The sequence below is a fragment of the Actinia tenebrosa genome, unplaced genomic scaffold (genome assembly GCF_029948245.1).
Source record: "Actinia tenebrosa isolate PJP-AT-01 unplaced genomic scaffold, QUT_ActTen_1.0 PGA_scaffold3__52_contigs__length_22856419, whole genome shotgun sequence".
NCBI lineage: Eukaryota > Metazoa > Cnidaria > Anthozoa > Actiniaria > Actiniidae > Actinia > Actinia tenebrosa.
Genome location: NW_028292580.1, coordinates 15,028,859 through 15,039,459, shown reverse-complemented (window position 1 = coordinate 15,039,459; position 10,601 = coordinate 15,028,859). Strand labels below are relative to the sequence as shown.

The following is a 10,601-nucleotide window of genomic DNA, read 5'->3' as shown; positions in this document are numbered from 1 at the left end:
AAAACAATGTCAAAACAATTATTTTCTATCATTTTGTATTTAAATAACATATAAATAAAAGTTTAAAGCCGTAAGAACTAATCTTTTTTATGCATTTCAGTTTCGCGATGGACTGAAAATCGGCCGCCAAATAGACAAAGATGAACGGCGTCGTTTCGCATTTTTTACTGGAATTTTGTTGAGTGAACTATAAACAAAAAATCACACGATCTTCTCGTACAATTTGAAATTAATAGACACTCGTAATGTTTTGAAAGTTCTTTAATTGCACGAGCCTAAAGGCTCGTGCAATTACAAGAACTTTCAATACATTACTCGTGTCTATTAATTTCCAAATTGTACTCGAGATCGTGCGATTTCCTATACTAATAACAAAGCGCTTTACAATTATGATCATTGGAGGACTTAACAGGCTGCACTTTAAATTGTTAAAATTAATTTGATGTTAACAGATTTAACAGAATCCTCAACTAGCCTTTTGAAATTCGGTGAGCTAGATAGCAGGGTAAAATATAGGTAAGAGAATTAAAATTAGGTATCGTATGATCCGATTTCTCCTTTTTCCAAAACCCTCCATTGCGGAAATTCTGTTAACACGAGTCACGTGATATCGATACTTGGCACGTGATCACGAGCTCGTGGACATGTGACTCTTGCTCGCTCACTGCTTTACGACTCAACGCCGTTTCTCGAATCTCTGGAAGTTGTCGCTTTTTTTGTTGCATTATAGTTTTCTTTATCAAGCAATGGCTGACAGTGACATAAGCAAAAGGATTTTCGTTAAGGGATTCAACCGAGAGACAACGGAGAGCGAACTGCGGGTTTTCTTTGAAGAGTTTGGAGTGGTCAAGGAGAGTAAGATTGTGAGGGACAAACATGGGATCAGCAAAGGCTACGCTTTCATAACCTTTGAAAGCCAAGAAGCGGCAGACGAAATCCGCGAAAATGAGGCTCTGGATTTTAAAGAAAAGAAGTTGAGCATAGGGAAGGCAATCCGGAGAAAGAGCAGCCGATCGTATCCCAAGAATTACCATCACTGGCAACCACACCGGCAAGACATGATGCATGATGGCGGCAACCATGGAGTGTTTTACTCGAGTGGAGTTGATGGAAACACAGTGTATTATCCTGTACAACAGCCTCAAATTGTTCTCTTAACCACTCCTCCTTACTCTCCGCAGATGCCTTATCAGTCTCAGGGCCTTTATCAACCACAATCCCATTCATCAAGTCAGCTGTATTCCCCGAATACAGTGATGAATGGTTCCTACATGGCTACCTCTGTCACTTCCCTTCCCATGCAGTGGAATGACTATACAACAGGGTATAACAGAGTTCGTCCGATTCCTAACCACCAAGAGAGTCCATCATCGGCTGAAATAGCAGTTTCTACTGGACAGACCACCCAGATTGTTGGATTAGCTATTTCTGATGGGAACTACATGACGGAGAGCTCAACAGGGGAACCTGTTGCTCAAGTAAGTCATTATTTTATATGTTTAAATGTGGAGTTAGTTTTATCTCAGTTAAATATAATTACAGTTAATTATAGCCAGTTACAGTTACAGTTACTTTAGATAAATAAATATAAAATTAATTTTGTATTGAGATCGTAAGTCAGTCCTAACTTTTTTTTTTTTTTAACTACTACTTGCTGCAAATCCCGATTGCAGTGACAAAGGTACCAATCAAAATATCAAGTTTTTATAAAATCTTTTTGGCAAGAAATAAATGACTCAATGAAAGTATTTAAATTTCAAACTGAACAGTGCTATGGAATGTGAGAATGACAAAAAATAATAAAAAAAGTATAAATTACAGATTTAAAACCCCAATTTTGGTATTCTTCGCTTTTTCTCAGCAATGACGTCATCGGTTTTGGTTTTTTTCGTGGGAGGGGAGGGAGAGATATTTTGGTTTTCTGTGTTTATTAATTCAATCTTTTTCGTTTCGTTCTTTTCCTTTTGTATTTTCCACTTTATAGGCTTTCTTCTTTTTTCTTTCGTCGTTAGTTAGCAACTCATTTCTTCACTTCCTTTCTTTCACTTTTTCAGTTGGTTGCCCTTGACCCAAGCAAGATAAAGGCAGACAAGCCCATACCTGTCCGCTTCTTGAAGCATGAGTGATACCATCACTGTAGCAGCTAGCAAGAGATCGATACTGATCGAGGTTAGAAATAAACCCCAACAGTACAATAAGGATTATTCAGAGCTCATGCAACTGATTTTAAGTAGTTTAAAAATTCCTTTAAAAAACTGTCTTGAGAAATGTTCACGAAAACCCTGTTTTATTATTTTTTATTAGAGTTTTTCCATTGTTTTTTATACTAGGATTGCTGTTATTGTTGTTGCCAAATTAATTAATATTTTCTTTCTTTCTTTCTTTCTTTCGTTTTTTGCAGAGTCCTTGATGATTAGAAATCAAAATGCACTAACAGAGAATACAGTGGTTTTCTTAGCTAAATATCAGGAAACAATCATGATATGTCTCATGGGAACTCCTTTTTTTCAAATTTGGAAGCATTTTCCAATTAAGATTATAAACAATCCATAAAACCTAGGTATATAGAATAAAGCAGAAATATTTTCACTTCAGTATTTTTCAAAATCGGACTCATTTTTAACCTGGAATGTAGTTTCTAAAATCAACTAAAAAGCTGTGCACCCATGATCACTAATTATGATTGTTTCCATACCTAAATCTATTTATAATGATAATTGAACTGCCAATTAATTATATCCATTTTGAGACCTCCTGCAATCACACTGCTGAGGGCCAATCACATTGCAGAAATCAACAGTAATTTCAAAACGGATATAATTAATTCTATAAATGTTTTTTTAATACCTATATCTCATTTACTTCTATTAAATATCAGTATATCATAATGTAAAGTAAGGAATCAAATAGATGCATTTATACATTTTTACTTTAAATTATTATTCTATCTACAGACTACAATAAATAATTAAATAAGTGTGTGAATTATCTTGATCCTTTAATATTAGATTCCCGTTTTTTCAAACGTGACCACGTTTTCATCGTTTCCCTACAATTTCACTTAACCTTTTACAAACCTTCCCGACAAAGACACATATTCTTATTTTAATCTACTACTTGAAGATCATTGCGATTCCTTTTCACTAATTTTAAAGAATTTTTTAATGGTCAACTGACGTTTCACGTTTGCCGTAAACGAGAATCTTAAACTCGCTATTGTTACCATACGAACGGACGTATATCGGAAATGGGGCTGGGTTTTTTTAATGATCGATATTGGAAATTAATGTAGTTGTCACTCTGCTTGAATATAAGGAACAATAAGCAGGTCAATTTAAGTAGCCTGCGCTCAGCCGATAAAAGCCGCTTTCAAGTTCTTAGTTTAAATTACGTGAAATGGAACAAGGTGGGAACGGGAAGAAAAGAGGGTGGTAATCATGCTAACCAACTACAGTACGACCGCAACCGAAAATACAAGTCCTATGTATAACAGTTTTCCTCTTACAATTCATTAAAAGGTTAAAGGTCTTTTCTCCCCTCTCCAGCCCCCACGGGACCGGTGGCCTCTCAAGACCTTCACCTTCAGAGAAAAAAGACGCACAGCGAAAGATACAAAAAGTTTCCTTAGACTTGCGTGCTAAATAAATGTATATTATTTTCTTTACCAGTAAATCAAAAACACGAATGAAAAAAAAAAAAAAAAAAAAAAAAAAAAAAAAGGAAAAAAAATGGCATTGGCAAAATTCCACTCTCCCTCCCCCTCCAGAGGAATGTCTCTCTGACAGTGGTGACTGGGAACGAACGAATCCACGTGGTGCAATGCATAGTGGATTCAAATACCGTCTCTGAACCTTCATGTAAACGTTGCCAACTAAACATCAACATTAAATGCATTTTTAACAAGACTGATCAATTGGTTGGAGTCGTGGAAGACAAATCACTGATTAGGGATGGAGTTTACTTGTATTTCAAGGTATTGATGGACATAATTTTAGGTCATATATGTTTGCAGTTAGTGCAAGGTTATTAATATATGTATGCTTTTGTTATTTAGATTTTATTAGCTACTTCAAATTCTGGTAGTCTACAGCTTTTTCTCAAATTTTAGCAGAGGAATGTGTGTATCAATACAGATAATCATTGCATCAAACTAAGAATACTGTGCTAATGCTTTTTGCGGAAGCATTTTGCCTGAAGAGTTGGTAAAAAGCGTACGATTAAAGACAATTTTTACAGATGCATGAAAGAAGTAATCTCCTACATAGCCAGCAACTCATTTTCTTATTGTTTTTTTTTACAGAATCAAAGATCACAAGTGGTTATTTTGATAAAAGAAATGTTGATTGGATGGAATTCAAGCTTTCAAGGAAGTATTCAAAGATATATAGGACATATAGCTACATTGCATGGGATGGAATAGGTAAGTCTTTTCACATTTTGAGTATTAAAAAAATAATTTCAAGTATAAATAAACAAAATTGATGAACTAATGTAATTTAAATTAAGAATGTATAAAGTGTAAAAATTATATATGTAAAAATTATTAAGAATTATTATAATATTATTATTATTATCATATGTCAGGCTTTAATTGTAATCAGTTGTTTATTATACTAAAAATACTATAATTGAAGTTGGAGGATTCATAAGAATACTTGAAATGTTTGTCTGTGACTTAGAAAAACTTTTACGGACAATTGGATGTGTTACAAGGATTTTCTTAAGTGTGCTGTTGATGTTTGGGCAGATGAATTTAAATGTTGATGTTCAGGGCGTGCACACTAGAAACCACACATATTTATATTGATTTATTCTGTATATTTCTGTAAGCTTGATACAGTCGTTCTTTGACTTATGACCTTTCATGGATCACCAAGCATCCAAAAATGTCTTTTGCTGTGTGGGCAAGCTCCAGGGGGTGACATGCCAACCATTCATTTTCCTTCATTCCTTCTCTCCTGCAAATAGTGGTCAAATACTGACACCATATACCATATCAGCAAGCAAGAATGCTGTTGAAAACTTGTGATTCAGATGATGAACATTCTGTATTAGACAGGAAATGTGAATCAAGCAATCACTGCAAATTTTATAACATGATCATAACATGATATCATGTTGCTTCAATACCTGCCCTCGCATCTTTACCTTGACATCCTTGGAGGGGGGCTATATATAGCCACCCTTTTTTTTTCTTTGCTCACTAGTCTCTTATATTTTCAAATCTTAGCTCCCCTGCTTTTACCTTTTGCATAATTGAGTATCTTGTATTTTCCAGTCTAAAGCCCCTCGCTTTTCAGCGTGCTCTGCAGTCCTTGATAAAAGCTAGTCATCTTGATTTTTTTCTTGTATCTACATGTATTATTAGTTTTGAGAAAAACTGCCTGATATTTTAATTATACTTCAGTATGAATTTTGCTACTTGCTTTTATTAATGCATTAAGTGCAAGAAAACCTTATAATTTTGTACCTTGGGCTGTAAATGTTATTGCTATTTCTAGAGAGTGGTGCATGAATTAAAATTTGCTATGAATTTTTTATCTTTTTTTGAATTGGACTTATATAAATCTTTTGAAGGGTTACCTTTTGAGGCTATAAAGCATGTGTTATACATTCAGATCAGGAGTTCAACTCTCATTTTAGTAAGATTTGATATGGAGAAATGTTTTACTGACATTTTCTAAAAGAAAAACAAGATATTTCACTTATAACGATAATATATATTGAACCTTGGAAAAGCATCAGTGTAATTCATATGAAGAATTAAATTTCAGAGAGTATTTGCATATTCTTAATATTTCATCACCTATGGTATTTCATAACTTCATAACATATACATTATAAATGGTCTATGCTGTAGACATTTCAATCTTTCAGCTTGCTTATGACAGTTGCAGCTTAATTGCTTATACCGTACCAGTCTTTCAAAATGATGTCCATCCAATTTCCAAAATAAGATTTCAGGTTTTTTGATTGATTGTTTTTTTTTTTATTGTTTTCTTTTTGTTCTTTATTTCTATATTTTGATGTCTGTCTGTTTCTCTTGCATCATCACCTGTACGTGTTTATTATCATTATTATCATCATCACAATCACCAACCATTGTCATCATCAGTCATCATCATCAATGTTGTAATCACAAATGCCAGCATCATCAATCATTATATTGATGATAGCTATCACCTTTGTATGTCATTATCATTCTTGCCATCACCAATCATTGCCAATATCACCATCACCAATCATTGTCATCATTGTCATCAATTTGGTTATCACCTAAGTCATTATCACCATTAACAATCATTGTCATCATCAATCATTGTCATCATCAATCATTGTCATCATCAATCATTGTTATCATCAATCATTGTCATCATCAATCATGGTCATTAATATTGTCATCACCTAATTAAGTCATCACCATCACCAATCATTGTCATCATCAATCATTGTCATCATCAATCATTGTTATCATCAATCATTGTCATCATCAATCATTGTCATTAATATTGACATCACCTGTCATTATCATCATCACCAATCATTGTCATCGTCAATCATTGTCATCGTCAATCATTGTCATTAATATTGTCATCACCTAAGTCATTATCATCATCACCAATCATTGTCATCATCAATCATTGTCATTAATATTGTCATCACCTAAGTCATTATCATTATCACCAATCATTGTCATCATCAATCATTGTCATTAATATTGTCATCACCTAAGTCATTATCATCATCACCAATCATTGTCATCATTAATCATTGTCATTAATATTGTCATCACCTAAGTCATTATCATTATCACCAATCATTGTCATCATTAATCATTGTCATTAATATTGTCATCACCTAAGTCATTATCACCATCACCAATCATTGTCATCATCAATCACCATTATCAATGTTATCACCTATGTTATCATCACAATCATTGCCTTGTCAATCATTATTTTCATCAGTCATCACCATACACCATCACAGATTAACATCATTACTACTGTGGGTTTCATGTACATCATCAACAACATTTGCCGAGCGGTTGACATCTCGTCTAGCAAATGAGAGGTCAGTGGTTCGAGTCCTGCAAGAACCCAACTGAGGCAGATTTTTTAATCTGCTTATACACTCGATGTAGCATACACTTACATATAGATCTTTACCGAGTGACAAAAACACATTTCATAAATTAACATTTGTATAATCTCAAACTTTATTATTTATTTGTTTATTTATTTATTCATATTTATTATCGTCACTGGCATAACCAATTTATCATTTGTCATCATACTCATCATGGTTATTATCCTAATGATTAAAGCAGCTGCATTCCATTTAACATTTATTACAATTGCTTTCTCATCATGATTGTTATCATGATTATCACCATCAAAAGTAGGCACCCATATATTGTACTTGATGATTTTTAATGCAGTACATCCATCAGTATCATCATGATGAAAAATCTTTCACTTCTTATCATTTCATCATAGTGACTAGCATATTGTCTTAGTCATCATCATCATCATCATGAGCTTCATTTAAGTTAGCATAACTATCATCACCGTCATTGTCATATATATTACCATCATCATCATTTTGAAACATGCCCTAATATTGAAATAGCTTCCCATAAAAATGGTTATGGTATGAATGGGAAACGTACGGTACTGATTTACAGCATGTTAAGACGGTACAACATGCCGTAGCAATGAAATGGCTTTTCATGGCTTTTTGTCCATTAGTAATACCGCATCCAATCACAAGGCGTAGTTACGGCTAAGGTACGGCTTTAAACTGTCGTTTCTCACTGATACGGAAACAATTTTCGGCACAAAGTGTGTACGTATGAATCGAGTGTCAAACTAAGGTTAAAAGCGCTTGCAGCATGATAAGCGCGCTGCTGCTATACAACGCGTGAGCGTGCGATAAAACTTACGATCTGATCCGTTTCCGTGTAACTTGATACGCAATGCGCTAAGATAAGACTTTCCAAGGTTCAATAATCAATATAATATGATATGTTTACTGCCGCATGTTAAGTGCTTTATCTGAGCACGATGTTTTGACAAGAGCGACAGGTATCTTGTGTTTCAAGCACTAAAAGGAAATAATCATACAAATGAGTTTTCTATTTGGTATACAATTCCATCTCATTAGACAGATAATGCACCTGTTTGCGCACGACCAACTAGAAAACGTATTTTACTATTAAATGTATGTTTAACGATAAAGTATCCCTGAACACACGTGCCAGTTTTTTTCTAGTCTTTTCTTGCTTAATCTTCATGCTGTTAGCTTTTCCCTCTAATGTCGAGACTCGAGCCGCGGATATGAATCGGTTACCAATTAATCCAGTAAAATGGGGTTTGTTTTCGTTAGGAGTGTTCTTGCTGTTAAGTGGTGTCTATCCCACTTGGTATACTATTAATACAACTCGCCACAATTCTTAACAGGCACGATCAGAATGGCTTTGCAACCGACACCCTAAAGGTGTTTTTATTTTTTGTTTGCTGACTGTGCGCTGCACGATTCCATGTTAACCCAGTTATGAAAACAAGGAACTGTAGGAGGGCTTTCTGCAGGTGCGTCGATTTTGCTGAATTTAATGGCCGGACGGCAGAGAACAACTGGGTCGGCAAAATCTTAGTAATCCAGACGACGTCATCCCAATTTTTTTTTCGTGACTACTTTATTTAAAAATAGCGTTATAAGAGCATTTTGTTAAAGAAGTGTTCTTTCGACCAAACTAATACACTTGAGTAAGCTATCGAAAACCAAAGTAATTAGCTTGCGGTTTTTATAACATTAAGACATCATCAAGTATTAATTAGTATAATTAATCAGAAATGCTAGCAATGGCGCCCATAAGCCAGAGCAGTAATCCCTCATTACAGGTAGTTGTGGATATGATAAACAAAGCGGATAAATTTTCAGATTAAGGCTGATTTTCAAAATAAATGTTTTACTTCAACTAAATAATAACACAATCAATCGGTCATGGAATACAAACCAGTTTATTTATCTATCGTGGTATATTGTATTGCAGGTAGCAGTTGCTTCGGTGGTGTTTTTATTTTTATTTTAAATTGAATTAATTCCTTATTCTTTCTAATGACGCCGTTTCAAGTCCTGTATTACCCTTCCCTTCATAATGAATGCCTTTCATGGCTGTTATATACATATTCATTATGGAAGAGGAGAGATTGAAAGAGAAGAATTGGAATAGATCGGACTACTTTTTGCCATACTCTTCTAACTTCTACTATCATCTTAGTATAATTGGTAAATCTTCACTCGTTTTTTTTCACTTAGAGTTTATCATTATTCGTATTTTGTTGTTGTTATTATAATTTAAATTTTCGTTAGGGTGCACTTAATTTGGAGCCAAGCTCTGTTGTGCTTACCCCTTCCATGATAGCTTAGGAACTTAGATAATTGTCATGGATAAAGTTATAAATAAATAAACAAATAAATAGACAGTAGAGGAGAGGAAAGGAAAGGGGAGGAGACATTCAAGGTGTAGAGTTGGACAGGGGAGAAGAAAGAGGAGAGAAGAGAGGAGAGGAGAGGAGAGAACATGGGATGGGATGGGATGGGATGAAATGAGAGGAGAGGAGATAGAAGAAACATTGAAGGGGAAGAGTTGGAAAGGGGAGAAGAAAGAGGAGAGAGGAGAGAAGAGGAGAGGACACATGGGATGAGATGAGAGAAGAGGACATGGGATGGAATGAAATGAGATGAGAGGAGAGGACATGGAATGAGATGAAATGAGAGGAGAGGACATGGAATGGGATGAAATGAGATGGGATGAGATGAGATGAGATGAGAGTATATAGGTACGTGCATATATGTCAAACATATGCTCGAGAAGTATTTCCTTGTCCAAATTTTGTCTTTAAACCATATAAATATGTATGTTTTATGATATATCTTTTTCATCGAAGATTTCAGTGGCATATCATCACGTTCCTTGGTTTCTAACAAACACCAGAGATGCCGGACGATTTTCGTTTTAACCATGGTTGTCGTGGTAGCATAGCATCTTAGTTCACAATAACATATGTTAGAAGCAAAATATTTAAAATCCATTTAGCTTTAAATCCTTTCTCGACAGTTTTTTTCCTCCGAAGACCAAGTGTAATTTTCAAGAACAACCATTATTATTATTGTTAAAATTATCGATTTCTGTATCGAATTATGGGATCATTATAGGAAAATTGAGATAGAATACGCTATTACATTCGTAAACCGAATATTCTTGGCATTGTCCTTGCTCGTTGATACTCGACTAACATTGACAAATGATAATCACCTTTATTCAAAATAATTTTGAGAATTGTTTTGTGTGTATGATTAGAGTTTATTTCGTTAAAACGCTTGTTACTAATGTACACAGCCGTCGAGTCCTCTGGCTGTTGTGCTCGAGGCAAAATCTTCGTCAGATCATCTTGCTATCTTATCTTGACAACAATCAGCTGTCTTTGGATCTTTTAGCATCGTATTTTCTCTGAAAACCATAGAAAGACTAGAAAGTTTCTTTTGTGTTCCATAAACAACCGGACGTAATTTTTTCATTAATATCGAAATTTGGG

General features: G+C 34.5%; 1 protein-coding gene across 1 annotated transcript; it reads left to right on the top strand.

The window, feature by feature from the left end:
- The first annotated feature begins 746 nt into the window (after nucleotides 1–746).
- On the top strand, nucleotides 747–2,126 carry LOC116298822 (uncharacterized). The gene is made up of 2 exons (XM_031707387.2): nucleotides 747–1,478; nucleotides 2,055–2,126. The coding sequence occupies exons 1-2, from the start codon at nucleotides 747–749 to the stop codon at nucleotides 2,124–2,126; spliced, it is 804 nt and encodes a 267-aa protein (XP_031563247.2).
- Nucleotides 2,127–10,601: the final 8,475 nt, after the last annotated feature.

What these genes read in the sequence shown, in the direction of transcription:
- LOC116298822 (XM_031707387.2), top strand. Translation starts at nt 747, where the DNA reads ATGGCTGACAGTGACATAAGCAAAAGGATTTTCGTTAAGGGATTCAAC. An exon ending in CAGGGGAACCTGTTGCTCAA is followed by an intron (nt 1,479 to 2,054) that starts GTAAGTCATTAT and finishes TCACTTTTTCAG; the next exon opens with TTGGTTGCCCTTGACCCAAG.